This window comes from Dasypus novemcinctus, chromosome 26, assembly GCF_030445035.2.
Source record: "Dasypus novemcinctus isolate mDasNov1 chromosome 26, mDasNov1.1.hap2, whole genome shotgun sequence".
Taxonomy (NCBI): domain Eukaryota; kingdom Metazoa; phylum Chordata; class Mammalia; order Cingulata; family Dasypodidae; genus Dasypus; species Dasypus novemcinctus.
The window spans coordinates 23684868-23707589 of record NC_080698.1 but is presented as its reverse complement, the minus strand read 5'-3'; the positions used below and the strand labels follow the sequence as shown (position 1 = coordinate 23707589).

Sequence of the window (22722 nt, the reverse complement as noted above, 5' to 3'; positions counted from 1 at the left end):
TTTTGATTACTGATCCAATCTCTTTACTAGTAATTGGTTTGTTGAGATCTACTTTTTTCTTGTCCATGTAGGTAATTTGTGTGTTTCTCTGAATTTGCCCATTTCATCTTGGTTATCTAGTTTGTTGGCATACAGTACTCTCTTATAGTCTGTTTTATTTCTGTAGTAACATTCCCCTTTTCACTTATGATTTCTCTTTTTTCGTCAGTCTAGCTAAAGGTTTTTCAATTTTATTGAACTTTATAAAGAACCAATTTTGAGTTTTGTTTATTTTCTCCATTGTTTTTTATTCTCTGTTTCATTTATCTCTATGCTAAACATTTTTGTTTCCTTTCTTCTGCTCTTTTGGGTTTAGTTTGCTGTTCCTTTTTCTAGATTCTCCAGCTTTTAAATTTAGTCTCATTTGAGATCTTTCTTCCTTTTTTAATGTGTATATTTAGAGCTACAAGTTCCCCATCAGCACTGCTTTTGCTATATTCTACAGGTTTTGGTATGTTGTGTTTTCATTTTCATTCATCTCAAGATATTTCCTGATTTCCCTTGTGATTTCCTCTTTGACTCATTGATTGTTTAAATAGTATGGTTTAATTTCCACATGTTTGGGAATTTTCCAATTTTACTCTATTGATTTCTAGCTTAATTCCATTGTAGTCAAAGAAGATACATTGTATGATTTCAATTTTTTAAAAAAAATTTTTGAGACTTGTTTTATGACCTAACATACAGTCTATCCCGGAGAATGATCCATGTGCACTAGAAAAGGAAGTTAATTCTGCTGCTGTTAAGTGAAGTGTTCTGTAGGTATCTGTTAGGGCTTGTTGGTATAGAGTATCACTCAAGTATTCTATTTCCTTATTGATCTTCTGTGTTTATGTTCTATTCATTGTTAAAGTTGTTGTTTTACTTTGCTAGGCTGCTAAAATGCAACATACCAGAAATGGGGTATTTACAAAAGGGATTTATTAGCATAAAAGCTTACAGTTCTATGGCCATGAAAGTGTCCAAATCAAGGTATCATCAAGCGATAACTTACTTCCCAAAGACTGGCTACCAGTGATCCTAGACTCCTCTGTCATATGGCAAGGCACATAGTGGCATCTGTTGGTTTCTATCTTCTTTCCAAAGTTTCCTTATTTCAGCTTCTGGCTTTCTCTGACTTTCTTTCTCTTCCTCTAAATTCATCCCATTCATAAAGGAATAGTAAGAGGTTTAAGACCCACATTGTTCCATGCCCTAAATGAAGTAATCTAATCAAAGGTCCTTAACTGAAGTAACATAATCAGCAGGTCCTACCCACAAGAGGTTCACACTCACAGGAATGGAGCAGCTTTAAGAGCATGATTTTGGGGGGTACATACAGTCTTAATAGTCTCCTACTATTAATCCAGAACTGTCTATTTATTCTTCTAAATCTGTCAACATTTTCTTCATGTATTTTTGGACTCTGCTGTTAGGTGCATATATATATTTATAATTGTTACATCTTCTTGTTGAACTGATCCCTTTATCAGTATATAATACCCTTGCTTTGTCCCTTGTAACATGTTTTGATTTAAAGTCTATTTTATCTGATATTAGTATAGCTACTCCAACTCTCTTTTGGTTACCACTAGTAGGGTAGATTTTTTTTCCATCCTTTCACTTTCAACCTACTTATGTCTTTGAATTTGAAGTGAGCCTCTTATACACAGCATATAGTTGGGTCATGCTTTTTTTATCCATTCCACCAATCTCTGCCTTATGACTGGAAAGTTTAATCTCTTTGTATTGAAAGTTACTACTGACAATGCAGCACTTTCTTCTGCCATTTTCTTATTAAGTCTTTGCAAGTCTTACAGCTTTTTTTTTAGTCTCAATTATTCTGTTAATGCCTACTTTCTTACTTATTTGATTTTTTTGGTATTGTACCATATTGAATCCCTTCTAATTTCTATCAAGTTATATTTTACATGTAGATTCTATTTTGTTACATCCTAACTATATAACATGTGGTTAACATCCTAAATATATAAGTCATTTTTTATTTGATACCATCCTAACTTCAATAGCATACACATACCCAGTTCCTATAGTCCTCCGTCCTCCCACATTTTTGTACTTATTACAAATTTTATCTTTGTACACTGTATTTCCAAAACCGTATGGTTATCATTATGTTTTGTGCATTTGCATTTTAGCATCTATAAAAAGTAAAGAGTAGAGTTACATACCAAAAATAAATGAAATCGTACTGGCATTTATAACTATCTAAATGGATATCTTTGCCTTTATTTCTTTATGCCACTTTGATCCACTGTCTAGTGTCTTTTCCTTTCAGTCTGAAGAACTCCCATTAGCATTGCTTTTAGAGCAGGTCTAGTGGTGATGAGCGACCTCAGCTTTTGTTTATCTAGGAATGTCTTAATCTCTCATTTTTGAAAGAAAGCCTTACCAGATTTAAAATTTGTGGTTGGCAACTGTTTCCTCTGAAAACTTCAAGTATTTCAACCCACTGCCTCCTTGCTCCTCAATGGTTTCTGATGAGAAATTGGCACTTAATCTAATTGGGACCCCCTTGTACATAACATATTGCTTTTCTCTGGTAGCTTTGAGAAATTTCTCTGTCCTTTGTATTCACCAGTTTGATCAGTATGTGACAGACAGGACATATTATTCAAGTTTATCCTGTTTGATATTCTCTGGGCTTCTTAGATGTGCATAGTCACATCTTTTTCTAAGTTTGAGAATTTCTTCGAATATTCCTTCTGTCCCTTTCTTTTCCTTCTGGGATTCCCATAATGCGTATATTGGCATGTTTGATGGTGTCCCACAGGTCTCTTAGGCTATTTTCACTTTTTACAATTCTGTTTTCTTTCTGGCCCTCAGCCAGAAGACAATTTCAATTGTCTTGTCTTCGAGTTCACTGATTCTTTCCTGCCAGCTCCAATCTGCTAGTGAAACCCTCCTGGGAATTTTTCATTTCAGTTATTGTGGTCTTCAACTCCAGTAGTTTTGTTTGATTATTTTTAAAATTTCTATATCTTTGTTGAGATTGACATGTTGTTTATTCATTGTTTTCCTGGTATCGTTTAGTTCTTTCTCTGTGTTTTCCTTCCTCTTCCTGAGCATATTGAAATTTGGTTTTTGTGTGTGTTTTTTTTTGTTTTGTTTTGTCTTTTTGTCCAATATGTCCTCAGTCTGGTCTTCTTTTTTATGTTTTCTGGATTTTTATCTTCTTCCTTTTGATGGGCCATCATTTCCTGTTTCTTTGTCTTTTACTCTTTTGTTGCACACTGTATATGTTAACAATTTAAAATGGTAACTATGGGGGTGAAATGCTTTCATATATATAATTTTAGTGCAGTGCCTGGTCTATAGTAAGTACCACATAAGTGTTATTATTATTGCTTTTGTTGTCATTTTTATTGTTACAATGGTAGTAGTTAGTAGGAGTGCCAAAAACTGCAAGACATGGTTTCTGCATCAAAGTAGCTTGAAATCCAGGGAAGAGAGACAGGGTGCTGCATACACACACATACACAATCTAACAGCATGTTGAATGGGATCTTTTATATCGCATCAGTCTCCAAAATTGAACTAACAAGCCACCAGGTGTGTTCCTCTCAAGGGATTTATTACGATGTGGCAGAACTAGCTCCCCTGTCCACCAACCTTTTTCTTTGCCTACTATTCCTCCAATCATTATAAGAAGGAGTTGAAGGGCAGCCTTAGATTTTATGGGTATGCCCTATATAAGGTGAGAGGTTACTCATCCCTGCCTCAACCATAAGAGAAAGGCAAGAATAGTTTATTTAAAAAGCCAAATGTTACTGGAGGATCCAGCTGACTTGTTATAGCAACTGATGAGGATACCTGGATAGTTGCTTCCTGATCTGGAGTTTAGTGTGAGGAGAGTTCTTAGGAAAGGTAAACATCTATCCCATGGAATGTGGGAAAAACATTCATATATAACCTGAAGCCCATTTCTGGGTTAGGACTGTCCGAAGGTGAAAAGACCTTTCTTATATCAACATATCTTAAAAGGTCTATAGTTTACAATATTTGTGAGGAAAACTTTTGAGGAAGCCCCTCTCAAGTTCCCAGAGGCCCTCAGTGGGCACCGAAGAGGACCCCTGTGATTCCTGTGACCCCACACAAAGGAGCAAGGTGGACAGAGGAAGAGAAGGGCCAAGTGAAGGGTTACCCCACCAAGAGAATAAATTGGAAACATGGTCTTCTGAAGGGACCCAGGGAAGACTTGGCTCTACCCCTCTGTGGAAGTCATCGGCAACTGAATGCAGCAAAAGGAAGATGAGTAATTCCCCCTGCCCTCAAAATGTAAAACATCTACCCGGGGACAATTCCCTCAGCATTGGATAAGATGGAACCAGAGTAGCCACTGTTCTCTCTGCCTATTTCAAAGGACTAGGCCATGAAAAGGAAATGGGAAGGAAGATCCAGAAGCCAGACCTTCTCATAGAAGTCCAAGCAGTCAAGATTGTATCTCATACCTTGGGGAGGAGAAGAAAACTTCAAATCAGATATGACATTGGAGTTTTGACTGGATTAGACTAATTGCAATACCAAAGTGACAAGAAAGTTATTGTATCTGGTCAAAATGGACTAGAAAGAAATTCAATACAGTAGGTTGCAAGCTGTAACTGAAAAAATAAAATTTGAATGTTTTCATTTTAGTAAAAGGAAAAAAAGGTAACTCTGGAATTTAGTCCCTGAGCTGCCTATTTCTTGAGTTTGTATCCAGCTTGTTATATGATAGAGATTTTCTTGAATGTGAGGCACTAGCAAAACCAAACAAACCAAAGCAAAGAACACCTTTCACAATCTTTGCAAATTGGCTGGTGTTCTCCATCAGAGTTCAGCCCTCCTATCAAGTAGGTCAGCCCAAGACAAATGCAAAGTGCAGGATCCCACCTCTCTTTTCCGGCCTGCATTTTGTCCTGGGCTTGTCCTTACTAGTGGCCTTAGGCATTCCCCTGTTTACAGGAATCTGAATGGCCACTCTACTCCCTAGGAAACAGACCTTTTCCTCTTCTGGGTGTTTCACCACAGGACTTAAAGCAGGTAAGCCTTTGTCCCAAGCTACCTGACTCAATTGTTTCTTACCCTGCTTCTCCTGTCTCAAGCTGCTTTTGTTTAAAGGGCAAATTCTCGCAGGACGGGGGTGAGCAGTAGAGGAGTTTTCAAGGTCAGTCTTTCTCAGCAGAACAAGGCCAGGGACCCACAAAGGGAGTGTCAGCTGGTTCTACAGTGCCCTGGGAAAGGGCTGAGGGAGGGGCCAGCAAGGGTGCCAGGAGCTTCTCCTGTGGCTCCTTGAAGATATGTTCATCTGGTTTGGCACTTACCCAGTAAATGCAGCCCTTTAAGTGTTTTCCATAGTTTTGAGAAAGGTACTGTCTTTAAGTCTCCCCTGCCACTTTTGTCCAGGGTGGGATGGAAAAATGGCTGCACTCAGAACTGGGCCCCCAGAAATGTGAAGTAGCTAATCAAAAGCAGTGATCAGGGGAACAGATGTGGCTCAAGTGGTTAAGCACCTGCTTCCCATATGGGAGGTTCTGGGTTTGGTTCCCAATGCCTCCTAAAAACAAAAATAAACAAGCAAAACAAATGAAAAAACCAACTCAGGGGAGCCAATGTGGCTCAGTGGTTTTAGTGCCAGCTTCCCACATACGAGGCCCCGGGTTCAATCCCCAGCCCCCAACATCTCAAAGAAAAAATAAAAGCAATGATCAGCTATCAGACAACACTCCCTCCCTACCCCCACCCCCGGATCTTGGGGAGCTAGGTCTTTATATCTCACCCTGATAGCAGCAGGCTGCACAGTGGTCAGGGGTGAGTACCACACTGCTGCCTGTTGTGATACTGAGGGATGGGTGATGGGAGACCCTGGTTGGAGAGTGCATTTCACCAGTATTTGCTACAATTTGCCAGCTTCTTCTTCCTACTCTTCCTTGGATGCTCCATAGTGTTCAACTAGATTCTGAAGTTTCAAAATAGTTGATTCAGGTAGTTCCTGCCTATTTAATAGTTGTTCTGATGAAGGAACTGATTCCAGATGTGGCCTACCGTGCCATCTTCCCACAGTCCTCTCTCTCAAATGTCTTTCATTGCCTACCACATCATGCTGTGTCTAGAAGAATTTATCATGGGATTTCATTCAAGATTGTCTTACAACAATCTTAACTTTTAGGGAGTGTCAAAGTGAAATATGTCCATGGGGACCGGGGCTATATAACAGAAGGCCTTGAATGTATTGCTTGTCTCAACCCAAACTGAAAGCTCCCATGTTTGTGCTTTTGTGCAGCTGGATAATCCAGATGAGCAAGCAGCCCAGATCAGACGGGAGCTGGATGGACGTCTCCAAATGGCAGATCAAATTGCCAGGGTAAGGAAATATGGGGAACATTTGCCAGACAAAAGTTCCACAGAGGAGGTATGCCGATTATTAAGGCCTTTCTAAAGTTAAATTTAAGAAGCAGAGAAGAGGGAAGGTGAGGACAATTGCCCTGTTTGGGCCCTCAGCCCTCTTCTTTCCATTAGCTCTCCCAAAGTACACAGGCATTTCCCACAGTGCCATCAACTCCCAACTCTAGGCTCCACCTCTCTTCTGAATTCCAGACTCATATTTCCACCTGTCTATTGAACATCTCCATTAAACATTTCCCTGGCATTTCAAGTTGAATGTACTCAAATTCTGGCTGCTTATTCTCCCCTTCTACCACCTAGTCTTTTTTTTTTAATGTAATCTTTTTTTATATAATTTTCTTTTTTTTATTATTAAATTGTCTTTTTTTTAAAAGATACTTAGATCACAAAAAATGTTGTTTTTTCTTTAATATTTTTCTAAATTAGTATGTATTCTATATCTAACCTTAAAACCCATCACAATATTCCGTTTTACTATTAATGGAACCTGGCAAAATATTAGGCTTCATTTTCGAAGAAGTTTCAGACCACAGAGAGGTTCAACTATGGCAGGGGAGGAATACTGGTGCGGGGTGTTATTGATAGGGGGCACATGATTGGGAGGGAGTTCTCCAGGGCATGTATACAATGTACATAAAAAATGATTGGATATTTTCATAGTGGTTTCAGTTAAAAACGACAACTGAGGGAGTGCTAAGTTCCTAGCCAGGGGAGCTCTATCACAATCCCCAATGGAACAGCAACAATCCCCCAAGTGCAATGGCTAAGACCACTAAAAAAGGATGGTCCAACAATGAGCCCTTGATACTAATGATTATGCTTGTGAGCCTGTACACCTGAAATAAGAAAACTAGGTCTAGAGCTGCAGGGTGCCTATGAGTTACCTCCTGAGAGCCTCCATGTTGCTCAAATGTGGCCACTCTTGAAGCCAAACTCAGCATGTAAATGTATTACCTTCCCTACAGCATGGGACATGAATCCTAGGGATTAGCCTACCTGGTGCTGAAGGATTACTACCAAGTACTAGCTGATGATGTAACTAGAAAATAACCTTGAATAAAAGGGTCAACTCAGACCAGCAGAATATCTCAGTCTACATGTAATATCAGGTGTGAAAAATGCTTTTTGACCTTGAATAAAAGGGGGAAATGGAAAGGACAAATGAGTTTATATGGCTATGAGTCTCCAAAAAAGAGTCGAGAGGTCATCAGAGTGGTCGCCCTTATAGCAGGGTCCCAGAGATAGCCAAAGTAGATACAAGCCCAGGTACTGGTTTTTCTGAGGACTACAGAGACCCATAGGTTCTGTGGTCATGGCAGATGGAGTTCAGTGCCATGTCAGTTAGCACTACTTTGGAGTTTGTGTTCCTGAGTGTGATGGAGTTAGACTCAGATGTGATCTTTGTCCATAAGCCTGTCCTGTTACTTTTACCAGACCTGTGGTTGGCACTAGGGTTTGATGTATACTCAGGGGACCTGAGTCTCTGGACTGTCCATGTGATAGCCAGGCCCTGAACCTCAACAGACTTGCAACTCCTACCCTCTGGTTTATTGGACTTACCCCAGCCAGCTAACAGGGAGGTGAAGAAGGTTAACCACCACACCAGGGAGCCAAGAGTGCCTACAACTGCAAGCAGGAGAATTACATCCATCATCCATGTGGAATCTAAGTCCCCTCTTGATATAGAGGTGGAGTGGACATAACCATCCCAAGGCCCACAGAATGGAGGAATAGAGTATGGATTAGAGTGGACTTACTGATATTCTATTCTGGAACTGTTGTGATTAGTAATGGAAGAAAGTGTAGCATTAATGTGGAGAAAGTGGCCACAGTAGCTGTTGAGGGTAGGGAGAGGGAAGAAGAGATATGATGTGGGGGCATTTTCAGGACTTGGAGTTATCCTGGATGGTACTGCAAGAACAGATACTGGACATTGTATGTGCTGCCATGGCCCACTGAGTGGACTGGGGAAAGTGCAAACTATAATGTAAACCATTATCCATTGGTGCAGCAGTGCTCAAAAATGTACTCACCAAATGCAATGAATGTCCCATGGTGATGAAAGAGGTTGTTGATATGGGAGGAGTGGGGTGAGGGGGGTGGGGGATATATGAGGACCTCATATTTTTTGAATGTAACATTAAAAAATAAATAAAGACTATACATACATATATATATAAGAGGTTCCCAGATACCCCACACCCCCCACTCCTCCCACATCAACAACCTCTTTCAAAATTGTAGCATATTCAATGCATTTGGCGAATACATTTTGGAGCACTGCCGCACCACATGGATTATAGTTTACATCATAGTCTACAGTCTCCCCCAGTACATTCAGTGGGTTATGGCAGGATATATAACGTCCAGCATCTGTCCCTGCAGTATCATTTAGGATGGCTCCAAGTCCCAAATCGCCCCCACATCTCATCTTCCCTCTCCCTGCCCTCAGCAACTACCATGGCCACTTTCTCCAGATCAATGCTACAATTTCTTCCATTACTAGTCACAATAGTTCTCTAGTAGAATACCAGTAAGTTTACTCTAATCCATGTTTTATTCTTCCATCCTGTGGACCCTGGGGTGGTGATGTCCACTCTACCTCTGTTTCGAGAGGGGGCTTAGATCCCACATGGTTGATGGATGCAATTCTCCTGCTTGGAATTGCAGGCACTCTCGGTTCCCTGGTGTGGTGGTTGACCATCTTTACCAACCTGTTAGCTGACCTGTGGAAATCCAACAAACCATAAAGTAGGAGCTGCAACTCTGCTGAGGCTCAGAGCCCACCACCTACTCTTACCTACATTTACACCTCTACATGTATTCTCTATCCAGTTACCTCCTCATCATACTCAGTTTCTTCTTCCTTCTCGCAAAACTCCACATTCAATCAGCCGCCCAGCCTCACTGATCCTGCCTCCTAAATGTGGGCCAAACCTCTTCATTGCTCTCCAGCACCACTACCAGTGCTTTGATTCAGGTGTTGATCTTCAACGCCTGGATCTTGCAGTAGCCTCCGAAAAGATATCCCTGGCTCCAATCTCTCCTGCTCTCCTTTCCATCCTTCACGCTGTTGCCATGCTAAAAGTTATGCGTCTCAATACCAAAGTTCAAAAACCTTCAATAGGTTCTTCCATGGTGCCCCAAGAATAAAATCTAACCCCTTTAGAATGATAGTCGAAACTCTTAATCAGCAGCCTTCCTTATTAGTCTCACCTCCCACAGCTTTCCCACCAGCACTCCCCAGTCTGACTACAGAGAATGTTTCCCTCTGAATATACCAGGCCCTTTCTAGTCTCCGTGTTTCAAACTAAAATAATTTTTCTTCTCTCCTCCACTTAGCAAACTCTCCTACTCAGCATTCAATGCCTAGCTTAAAACACCTTTTCTAAGAGGTTAGCATTTGGTCCTTCCCACCTTTGTGCTCTCATCATGCCCCATATAGAATTTATTAGGGCAGGTAATTGAATGTTCATTATTTGTTTATGTGTCTGAGTCTCCCAGTAGATATGATGGCTCTAGGGCTGGGATTATGCCTTACTGTCAATGACTATGGCTAAGTGTTATCCACTATTATTGTTGTCATTTCTATTTATGTAATTATTAATAGTAGTAATGCTAGTCGTATTTATTTAATGCTGACTCTCTTTCAAGCATGCTAAGTACTTTCCATGCCCCATCTCATTCAATCCTCTGAACAGTCCTAAAAGGAAACTACAGTTTTCATTCTTCTTTTAGAGATGGGGAAATGCCAGCTAAGCATGATAGCTGCTAGTTAAGAGGCTGCACCAGGCCCTCAACTCAGGTCTATCAGACTAGAGTAAGGTACTCACCTTGAGTGCAAAGTTTAAGGGCCCCCAAAAACTCCATAATCAAGATAAATAATATTTTAACACAATATTTTTTACAAATCACAATTAATGCAAAAATCCATGATGAACAATATCTCAAAATTTTAAATTAAGACAGAATCCTACTGGTTCTTATTGTGCCCACAGATCATGTATGCATTTGAGGGTAGGGGGAGGTAGGGGATGGTAGGGAGAATGGGCCAACTGGAGAGCAGAAGAGCTTAGCATTTGACTTTTTTCTCTTTCTGGAGAGAGGTGTCTCGGAACTTGGACACCAGGAAAGGAATTCCACTGGAAGAGAAGCCAAGGAGAGATTCCAAGAAGCATGAAAATCCCTCTGCTTGTGCTCAAGCAGTTTTACTGAAATGTTTTGCATTTGTGTCTTGTTTTTGGATACTTTCAAAATTTACAGTCAAGTCAGTCTGGTGACTAAAAGGACTATGCAATTACGGATTTGGCTAAAGGTGTGTAAAAGGCACTTACATTTTACAACCCTGCTTACTGTGGGAATAAGCATCAATAAGCCTTTAGAATTTCTTTTTCCTGTGTACTCACTTTCTCCTCTGAGCAGATTATCCAGAAAACTGAGGTCATTCGATCCATTCCCCTGCCTTAGGCAATTGTTCACTTTCATTTAAATATAATCACATTCTTCAAAAACAAGCTCATGGCACCTTGGTTGTTCTGTTTAGTGTACTTAGAGGCTTAACATCATAATTTAGGAAACTAGCGTTAGGCTAATTTTAATTTTAAAAAAGACTGTAGGTGAATAACTGATATATATGAGCCAAGAGGTTCATTTCTGAACAGTAGAACAAAGAATTCTCTTCCCCAGCCCACACCACCAGATATGCTGATACCAAGTTGGAGATTATTAACCAATTAGAACTAACTTTTCTTGGTAATGAAATAGGCGATTGAAGTGAATCTTGGTTATTATTCACAGACAATGTAAAATATTTTCAAACATAAAGAAGTTCCTCAAACATTCAGGGTATTGTAGATTTCTACAGGATAAGTCTGCTCAGTACCATCTCCTTTTCTCCGAGAAATCAAATCTCCTTTCTCCTGTAATGGTCTTTCATGCCTGTGACCCTCTACCACAATTATTTGTCCTGGAGTGAGTTCTTCACCCAAGCTTGACCAGCCACAGTTTCCCAGTCTGCCCTAGCCACAGGTGACTGGTCCAGGAATGGACACCTTGTGCAACTAGATTAATAAATCGCTTTCCCAGCACCTATGGACTGGGGGCCAATAGGGATATATCTTTCCAGTGGTAGAAAGATCCCTGCAGTCACACTTCAATTCTTCCATGTAGGGAAAAAAAGATGAAAGAATAAAGACAACACTCAGAGAGAAGAAGAGCTGGGAAATATACTGACAGGTCTCAGAATGTTTCAGTCCCTGATTCCAGTTTTCTTTGAGCCTCAGTCTCATAACTTCTTTTCCTTAATTTAATTGGATTCCAAGAAAAATTTATTCTCCCTTTGCCTAAACCAGCCTAATACTGAGGAAAATTGGGAGATAGCTCATCCACTAGAAATTAAATAAAATATAAAGATCTCAGATTTTGGCTAGTTCATAAAGAAATATTAAACTAAGCACCTCTGCTAATCTTCTTTTAGCATGCCCTGATTTTTCTATTTCCAACATCACAGTCAATTTTAGAGAGCATGTGCAATTCAACCCATATGGCTGAACATCAGCTCCTGAAAATATCATAACCAGAAGTTCTTGGGTATAGATGCCATCCATCATGCATAATTCACTCTGTTCTCTGAATTGAAAGATTGGTAAGTATGCATGATTGCAAATATGAGGCACCAACTCAAAGAAGCTTATGTAAAAGAAAGGATGGACTCCAGGGATCGAGGAGTATCTCACAGAACCCATGTTTGAGGTACAGCCAGAACCCAGGAAAAGCCCAGGGAAAGTGCCTGGGGCTATCCCTCCATCTCTCATCTGTGTGTCCCATTCATTATTCCTTTTTTCTCTGTAAACCATTTTTCTTTGCTTCTCAGGGAGGAAACATGGCTGACTCAAATCTCTATATGTTTTCTCTGTGGCCAAATAGGGAATCATTGAGTCACTCGGCCTCTCTCTCTCTCTTTTTCTCTCTCTCTCCTCTATCCCCTTTTCTCACTAACCCCTTCAAATTCACAGTTCAAGAATCTGGCCTCTGATTGTCCCAACTTTGTTCAAGGACCACCCCTGGTGCAATCAACCGATCCACTGTAGAAAGGGGGTGAGGGATCTCATTAACATAAGGATGCTGCAGATAAATCACGGGTGAGGGTAAGAGTGTGCCTAAAGGGTAGGAGTAGGGGTTGGGTGGTCATTATTAGTTAGGAGATGCCCCAAGATGCACTAATAGGTATCACTAACACATAGCATTTACTATGTGCCGTACTCTCTTTTATGCCTTTTGCACTCGGTAACCCAGCTAACCCTCCAACAACCTTGTGACAAAGGGGCTATCATTATCCCATTTACTAGATGAGAAGGCTGAAGCAGAGACATTAGAGAACTTGGCCAAGATCACTGAATGAGAAGAATCCGCACTCCTAACCAATATGCATATACCACTACAAAATGCCTTACCAAATACAGACTCTCATTTCCCCATCACAACATCAGATAAATCGTGCCCTTTACCCAGTGCCTCACCTTATTTAACTACACCCTAACCACCCTGATCTCTCTTTTTCAAAAGTGCTAAGCACTGGCTGGGCAATTTCACTTAAACGCTCCTTTAGACCCATGACTCTCCCACTTTGAGCATGTCAGAGGGCTTAGGTGGCAAGCCCAAGTTCATTCAGCTAGTAAGGGAAAAGCTAAACTCAAACTCTGGTCCTCAAGTTCCAAGTCTCATGTTCTTTCTTTTGAGTAGTGGGATGAGAGGCAGGAAGAGAGCCAGACCGGGGCTTTCCCTTCTCTCTCCAACCCCCTCTCCATGCTGCTCGTCCCTCCAGGAAGCTCCTTTCTCTTTTCCACTAAAATTTGCCATCTAGTCATGTCAGTTTATCCAGAAGCCCAAAATGCAGTAACCCATTCAGGCAGAAACCGGCTCCTGGAATTCAGAATCCCGTCTACTTTGATTTCCCTGGAATCTGGAAAAGAGGTTGTAGGACCCTGCTCATTCTGCCAGCAGCAGCCACGTGGGCACGTGGGGCTGCCAAAGGCACACTCTTGTCTTCTCTTCACAGGAGACAAGGGAGGCAAGAGCAAGGCAGCCCCTACCACCCCCCTACTGTAATCTATCAATCCATTTATACAACATACCATGGATCATCAGACAGACATGGCTGTGCAAGCCCTCCCTGTGATTGTCAGACAAGCTGCCTTCAAAGTTCCAGAAGAGATCTGAAAGCATTTTTTTTAAAAATCTGGTAGAAAAGTCTTCTTAAATCCTGTTCAAACATTTCCCCAAATCCTCTCATGTTGACATTAAAGTGTCCCCATGTTTCAACCAGAAATTGAGTCTAAGTTATTTAAACTGTGTGATCAGAAGTTAATGTTGGAACTTAAACAGGCAGATTGTGGCATTAGTGCTACTGTGATATTTGCTAGTTCTTTGGGCCACCTTTTGGAGTAAAATTCCAAGATTCTTGAGCTAAATATATAAGACAAAGAATATAGTTTGTAACGTCAGTGGCAGAGGTCTGGGAGTAAAAAGCCACTGGTTTTTCTAAGCTATTATTTAAAAATAGAATTTTCCTTTAGTCTCCCTACCCACAATTCTCTGTGGAGCGAAATTACCATCTCACACCATGGCCGGGTTGCACGCATCCATGAAAATATGCCCAGGAGAGAAACAATATCCAAAAATTTCCCTAATGGAACAGTTCCGTTCTGCACATTGCCAAAAATCAGTTCAAAACGGAATCTTCCTCTGCTGGAGAATGACACTAACCCCCAGCTTACAGACTAATTGTGTTGCATGTGGCATTTGCCCCACGCTGGGAAGGACAGTGCCCAGGCACACGGCAGGAGTTTAGTTTGAGTTGCTGTCTGAAGAATGCATGTCGGCCGCATCTCCTTCGTGACTCTGTTCTCCGTAAGGTAACAGGGAATGCAGGGAAATCTGAGCTCAAGGAAATATCTAACTGCCAGGGAGGTCCTCTGAAGCTCATTCAGGTGAAGGGAAGGTCAGCCAGTACAGAAGAGCTGGGAAAGTAAGACCAAACCATTTCAGGACCAGACGGGGTCCAATTCAAGAAGCTATGCCACCTGAGCCCAAAATGCTTTCCAATGCCTGTGCTGCTGATTTGGACAAACTGCTACGAGGCCCTTCCTCCTCCCGTTTAACCTGCTTCCCGCTGCCCCTGCCACCCATGCTTTCACCCCACAGCACCCATCACGCAGACACGTTGCCTGGGTGACGATCTGACGGCCACTACTGTGGAACACTCCGCTGTCACCAGCCATCGATGGACCACGATGAAATGCCCCTAGGGGCCCTGTGCTGAGAGGGCCCGTTCACGGGGCTGCTCCACCTTGGCATCGCTGGCATTGCAGCCGGAGCCTTCTGCCTTACTGCCGGGCCCGGAGCTCTTTATGTTTGGTGTAAGGACGTGAGCTCTGGAGCCAGCCTCCTGGGTTTCAGATTTATCTTGATCAATTATTGATTTAATGTCTGTGCCTCATTTTCCTCTAGAAAATAGGGATAAATAGCAGCACCTGCCTCAATGGGTTGTTGGGAGGACGTGGTCCAGGGCCCAGTACTTAGTTGGCATTCAGTAAAAGCCAGCTGTCATCAGTAGCTTTACCATAGGCACCACCGTTTTTGCTCTTATTTTGTTGGCATGTATCTATAGTCAGCACTCAACAATTATTATTTTTTATTTTCTCTTACTGCTCACAATAACTATGTGAGCTTTGTTATCACTCCACATGCCAAATGTGGAAACTGAAGCACAGAGAGGTAAAGAAACCTGCCTAAAGTCACACAGCCAGGAAATGACAGACTCAAGATTCCAAGTTGAGTCTATTTTACTAATGTGGACTGGGCAAGGTTCTTCGGTGCCCCTTTGTCCTCTGTGCATGCCTATTACTTTATGTGTCATCTGATGTCTAAGTGGTCATTTTCTAGAATGCCCCCCCACCATACTATCACCTCCCACTGACTCTTTAATCCCTAGTGGCGAGTGCATAGCCTGACACATGACAGGAACCTAAGAAGTGCTTGAGGGATTGAACTGAATAGCTGCCACACCGATCGTGAGCTCCTGCGTGTAGCAAGTGCCCTCTGTCCCATCCCACCCCGCCTTCTGATGGCCTGCCAGCCTACTGATGAGAGCCTGGGTTCTAGCCTCTCTCTGAGTAGATGTGACCTTGTCAGCTTTGACACATGAACCTTCATCCTATCCAGATAGAAATGCAAAGAGAGATGAAAAAAGGCACTTGGCTGAGGCATCTGTTAGCACTGTCCAATGCTGTTTTTCATATGTTCCAAAGAGACCTCAGCTCTGCCACGCTGAAATAACCCTGATGGGAACCCCCCTTGGGAGACAGTCTCCACTGAGGAAAGATGCCTGCGCAAAACAAAAATGAATGGCCAGTGGAGGTTTTCTTTGGAAGACTTCGTTCACCTATTTCCTGTGTCTCCCCTTAAGCAATGCGAATAAACAATTCTTTCGTCAAGACTAATCTACTTTTTTTGCTTCGGAGAGTAGCAATAGAGATGGATGACTACATTTTCCTTGCTTTGGCACAAAGTCAGCTTTGAAATGTGTTTGTAATGGGTCAACCGCTAAACACTCCACTCGAGAACCACGAGATTGACAGGATACTATTTCTTCTCAAGGCTTAAGGACCCGGGGCAGAAAAAAACGGCTTTGTTTTCCCTTGCAGACTTCAGTTTTATGAGTCCTTTTTATGATGTCATTAGAACTGTCCAAGTTCTGGGCAGAGTGATCATTCTTTGGATTTTTCCTGTATTCAGGTGTAAAAAGTGTGGTGGGCGCCAATGCTGGGACAAAGCGGTGGTGTTGTCACCATTTGGCCTTCTTTCCAGACGTCAAGATGGTCAAGTTAAAAGGCCTTACGTGAGTCTCATATGTAGATCGATGAAAGGGACTGTATTTAATAGTACAATCTCTGAAGGCTGGTTAATAGGAAAGGACCCACTTCACAGATACTATGAGTGTGTTTGTTTTCTTCTCTCCATTTCCATGACACCTGTGAAGCTGGCAGCTGGCAGTAAAACTCAGAGATACCGCCTGCCCAGTCCCCCTGAAAACACCAGGCTGTCCACTGAGGTTTGGGCCCAATATGATGAGGAAAGAGGTCCGTGTAACAACCTTCAGACTTGTGAGATATAAACTTTGCTGCTCCGCAAACTTTAAAGTGGCCCGGGGACCACTCAGACCCTGAATCGTGCCAGCTCACACTTCCCTTCATTCTTAAGTAGGGCCATATTCCAAAGAAGATGGGGAAATATTTTGTAGTCATTTAGAGTTGTATAGACCTTCTTCGATTCAAGCTTGCCTGTAATATTTTCCACGTGATGTTGACAAGAGCAGTGGCCCACTATCAGCCGACTCAACCTGGTGGAAAACTTCCTCATCCATCAGCCACTCAGCCTAAGGGTCGCCTCCTCTGGGAAGCCATTCTTGATTCTTTCAGGGCAAGTTCACTTCTCATAGACGTATGTAATAGTGTGTACCTTCTTACTTCTTTATAGATCTTTCTCCCCTCTGCTGTAAGCTCCAGGAGGCAGGTCCATAACCTTTCATCATGACTTCCCCACCCCGCTTTGCCTGGAACAATGTTAGTGACAGTAAATGCTTTCTGAGTGAATGGTGGCCCAGGAGGCAAATCCTCACCTTTCTCAGGCCTTTTTCATAAAGGATACCCACATTCTGAGGCCCACAAGTGGCCCTTGTTTGAGTCCAAAAACAAAATCAAGCCTACTGTGGAGGAGTCTTAGAGAAATAAGAGCCTTAGAATTCTCTTGCACTGAATCATTACCGGTCGTGTCAAGCCCATCATGGCAGAAAAGACAGATCCTGAAAAAAAAAAAAAATCTCATTTCAGAGGCCCATTCATTCTGCTTCTCGTCTCACAGTCACCCACAGTGTGTTTCGAAAGCACCACACAGTGGCTAAGCCCAACCTCAAAACAGTAAGTGACTGTACCACAAGGTTCCAGAAGGAGCTGGTACTCTGAAATTGCTGGGTGAATTTCAGTCCCCCATACTCATTTACATAGGAAAGCAGAGTCTCAGTGTCCTTCCAGAACTTAATTTATCATCGCTGTGCCTCCTCCTCACAGCTGAGCTTTAGCTACATTGATATTGAATATGGACATTTTCATGAGCCGTACTCCATTCATTCAACACATACAGATTGAATGCTGCTTATATGCCGAGCATTGTACTAGACAGCAAATATTCAGCAGGGGTATCAAGGTAGGAACGGTCCCATCTCATGGCACAGCAGAAAAGACAGATCCTGAACAAATAAATTATGCCATTGATTCATTAATTATAATTATTAATAAGTGTTACCAAGGAAGTGAGGTAGATGTTATACAACAGGAGGTCCCAAACTAGGGAAGTATAGTTTTGAAACTGAAATCTGGAAGATGGCAGACAGTTACCTGGGGGGGTGGGGGTGGGATAACCCCTACGAAGGCCTCCAAGAAGAAAGAAGATGAGCAAAACACAAAAAAATCCCCAAGCTACGCGCAGAGGGTCCACTATGTATATTTGAATCAAGTTTTTTCCCTTCATGGCAAGAAAGGAGACTCCTTCTGCTACCTGGTAGGTAATGGGGGCTTATTGAAAGAAAAATAAGAGAATCTCAAGGAACCCAAATTCAGGAGAAATAACTAGGCCTTGTTGGAAATTAGAAAACCTATAAAATATAAGTTCCTATGACCGGACTGCTTCTCTCAAGATCTCTCTCTCCTTTCTCTCTCTCTCTCTCTCTCTCTCTATCTCTCTATCTCTCTATCTCTCTCTCTCTCCTCCCCCCCCCCCCCCCCCCATCTCTGTGTTTACCTCTTTTCTCTTGTTTCTCAAATGTCTTATTCTATTACCTGGTCCAATATGACAGCAAACCCTGATTGTATATGATCTTCCTGGGTTCACCTGCAAAACTGAATACAGTCTCAATGTCTCAGTTCAGTTGCTTGAAAGAGTGAATCTGGTCAATTGCTGACCAGTTAATAGGATGAGTCTTGTGACTTGTGGCAGGTGCCTATGAACTAGACTTATTTTTTTTGCCACCCAGAATTCATGCCTTAATTCATCTCTGGGAAACCACTTCAACTTCCATGTCATCTAGATAGAGTTCTGCTTCCAGCCACAGGGATGGAAGGCACAACTCATACCTAAGGAGTTTAACACAGCATGTTCCTGGCCATAGAAATTGGGAACAGGTATGGACATATCTAAGCCAGTGAGAATTCTGGGATTAAAAACTCTACATCTTCCCTGGGAGTTAGAAGAGGAGATATTGACTCTTCTTTCAATAGCGTGATTTGATCTCTTTAGCAGTCACTTTGTGACATTATGCAGAGCCAAACAAGACTGATCATGGAGCCAACCCAGAGTAAATAAAATCAAGATTTGGGGGAAAAAAACCTCAGTTGTGATGACATCAAATGAGCCCTGATTTTAGCTTTGCCTGGAACTGAATCTACCCTGGAACATTTCTAAGCCAATAAGTCCTTTTTGTTGTTTGAGTTGATATTTTCCATTATTTGTACTTATAACAAAATAGCTTGACCCTTACCCTAGGACTTATGGAGGGAATTAGAGAGGGCAAGTTCATGTTTCTAGTAGGAAATGATTCTTTGAGAAGGTGATCAATCCAAATTATAAAAGCAACTGGAAAATTTAGAGGTATGATGAAACAAATAGTCTAGAGCATGTTGCAATTAAACTGGATTCATAAGCAAGGGAAAGAAAAATAGAGATCAGTTCTGAAACTGAATTGCTTTATCTTTTCTAAAGAATTTTAATCACTTTATTAATTTTGTCAGTGTTTCTTGAAAACAGTGACTATTCTTAGAAATAGCCACAGGCTATGTCTGAAATACCTCAGATGAACTCTTGAATTATTCATGTGAGGAAAATCTCTATAGATACTCAGAATCAGGGAATCTATCTCCATAACTTATAAACAACTGACTACATTTTGTTAAAAAGAAAAACTGTTTGAACTCAAACCAGATTTGAAGAACATCACAAATGAAATTTGCTGGAGAAAACTGGGGGGAAAAAATAGAACTGTAATAAAACATTTGATTCTTTCTTATACATTTGTACATGGGTTTCTTATGAGCTAGAGGTTGTAAATAGCTAGAAAGCAGGCAGCTGTCTATTCAACTAGGCTGAACAATTGTCTAGCACAGTACCACCATATCTGGGCAAATATCACTACTTTGATATCAGAACTCTGGCTGTGAGACAAAACCTTTCCATGTAAATCAGGTCTCTGTTACTCCTCTGCTCATACTTCTCTTTTTCTTCACAAGGAACGCAAATTTCCCAAGTTTGTATCCAAAGAAATGGAAAACATGTACATTGAGGAGCTGAAGTCGTCTGTCAATTTGCTCATGGCAAACTTGGAGAGCATGCCGGTGTCCAAAGGTGGCGAGTTCAAGCTTCAGAAACTCAAACGCAGCCACAATGCTTCCATCATCGACATGGGAGAGGAGAGTGAGAACCAGCTTTCCAAATCGGATGTCGTGCTGTCTTTCTCCTTGGAGGTAAAAATCCCTCAACCCTTGAAGGTTTCCTGGCACAGCAAGCAGGACATGGGTGATTAGATTCATCACAGGCAGCCTGTTTTCCCTCTTCCACTCCAGGAGCAGTTATTAAAATAACAGATTGCTTAGCATAGGTCAGCTAATCAACAAGTAATTTCCCATCTCCAGGAGCCCAGACTTTTCGTAAGGGAATGCAATCTTAGGAACCACCTACTAAATTTAAACTTGTATTACCAAAGCGTTTCTATTGTCCCCTGTCTTAAAGCTTGTGCTCAAGAATTTTGTAACAATCTTATGCAGTTTCAGAAGTTTTAAATTCTGACAGCCTGCACCACTGCAAGTATGATGGAATCACTCTGGCATCATTTTTGTGGGGAGTTGCAAATTTTCTTTCCTATCATCTCTCCTGTTGGCTGCACAATAGAACCCCTTGTTGTGATGGAGTCTTTTTCAGTTGATCTCAACACTCAAAATCACAACCCATTTGGGGTGGTATTGTGGTAGAATGCTCTGCATGTCAACACGTTTCTCTATAACTTCCGCTCGCATGTTTTGGTTACCATACACATAATTTAAGGCAGTGGTTCTGATCTACTTACATCCAGATTACCTGGGAAGCTAATTAAATATGTGTTTCCTGGGTACCACCCAGACCTACAGAACCAGAATCTCTAGGAGTGGGAATACAAAATGGTACAACCATTTTAGAAAACAGTTTCTCAAAAACGTCAACATAAAACCACCATGTGACCCATCAAGTTCACTGCTAGGTATCTAACCAAGAAAAATGAAAACATGGGTCCCAACAAAGACATGCTCACAAGTGTTCATAGGAGCCTTATTCATAATAGCCCCAAGTTGGAAACAACCTAAATGTCCATCAGCTGGTGAATGAATAGACAAAATGTATATCAAAGTATAAAATGGGATACTGTTCGACTCACACAGTACATACTCTGACATGGATAAACCTCAAAAATATTGTGCTGAGTGAAAGAAGGCAGACCCAAGAGAGCACATATGGTATGATTCCATTTACATGAAATGTCTAGAAAAGACACATCTACAGAAACAAAAAATAGTGGTTGCCTGGGGCAGGAGGTAGGAATGGTCATGAGAGATCACTTTAAGGGAGATGAAAGTGTTCTAAAATGGATTTGGGATGGTCACATCACATAACTGAAAAGTTTACCAAAAATTTTAAAAAATCATGAAAAGGTATGCTTGAAATGGGTTGATTATATATATGTAAAATATGCCTCTATAATATTGTCAAGGGAAAAAAACTGAAAGAATCTCTAGGCAAGTGCAGCCCTGGACTTTTCATTTTAACAAGCAACCCAGGCCTTTCTCATGAACTCTAAAGTTTGAGAACCACTAATAACCTATTAAAGCTCAAAATGGCACAAGGATTTTATAATGACTCTATATTCAGAGAGACCAAAAGAATAGATCAAATTTCTGTAGACTTAATTAGAATTTGTAAAGATTGAATTAATTTTCTAGAATATCATTAGGGCTTACTGTGAATTAACTGCAGATCATTTGTTTTTCTGTGCTCAGTTCGGTTTGAGATAGTCATGTTACAGTGTTTTCAACATGTATTTTGCAGACAGAAGAAGCTGTATTCAATTAAATATAGAGCGCTTGGTGTGTGAAAAAATCATCAGTGTAATTTCACAGAAACTTTCTTTTTTTAATACTGCCACCTGAGGGACTGAATGCTTTTTCTTAGGTGTCTTTGAATTTGATCATTGCCAATTAGAAGTGACAATTTATTCCCTACTGCCTCTTGTCTTCCTAAAGAAAGGGGAGAAAAGCAGTATATTGATTTTCATGAAGCCTTTAAATTTTCTAATTCTTTATCAGTACTCAATATTATACAGCTGATCATCTGAAATATCAAAGTAGGAAAGTTCAACTACCCTCCCCTAAGTATGTGATTCAAACAGACTGTTTTGTATTAGTTAAGTTGGATTTTATATTTGGGTCGCCATGAAGTCAGGTCTGACACAATGGGAAACTGAGCCCAAAATGCATGAGAAAAAGTAGTTTATTTCCCACAGGTCCCAGTAGGGGGCAGGGGAATCTTGAGGGGTTCACACGAAGTGTGATAGGCTCACGTGGCTCAGCCAGCAGGTGGGGAGCAAGCAGAGGAAGAAGAACCCGTGGGCTTGTACCTTCAGTGTACCCCCGGGATGGGGGTTGGTAGATTTCTCCTGTGAGTCAAGGATGGCTTAGTTTAAAGCAAACAGGCACGAAAAGAGAGAGGGACTGAGGGTCCAAGGGCCGTGGGAATGGGCTGCTTATCATTTGAGAGCACCTGTGCGTTCTGGGTGAGATGTGTGAGTTGTGGCTGCAGTTGTGGGTTTGAGCTCTAGGGAGTCTAAGCCCCAGGGATAGAAAACTCCTTATTCACTAGGCCAAAGGTCAGTGTCGAGGCAAGTGACTTGGCCAAGGTAAGGTGGATGCTGAGGCTGCACACAAAACATTTTGATAATTTGGACACAGGCTTTAACTTGTAAGTACAAGTACAGAATGAAATGCCCTAGTGTTTCCAAATACTTTTGAACTAGAACAGCAAATTGTACATCATACTAACACTGCCAGGAAAAATCACTGTGTGCCTATTTGTGAAATTTTTTTGAGGAGGTATATTAGTCGGCCAAAATGCTCCATACTCACCCTTCTCAACCCTTAGGGAATGTGCTCCACCCTCTCTAGCCTG

The 22722-nt window shown here is 41.5% G+C and overlaps 1 protein-coding gene across 9 annotated transcripts in view; it reads left to right on the top strand.

Moving 5' to 3' along the window:
• Positions 1-22722, top strand: part of CADPS (calcium dependent secretion activator) — a 488130-nt gene that overhangs the window by 214904 nt on the left and 250504 nt on the right. For all 9 annotated transcript variants that reach the window (XM_058288916.2, XM_058288912.2, XM_058288909.2 and 6 more), the window contains exons 4-5: positions 6302-6382; positions 19761-19994. In XM_058288916.2, coding sequence (XP_058144899.1) covers positions 6302-6382; positions 19761-19994 — 315 coding nt within the window. The remainder of the gene's footprint in view (positions 1-6301; positions 6383-19760; positions 19995-22722) is intronic.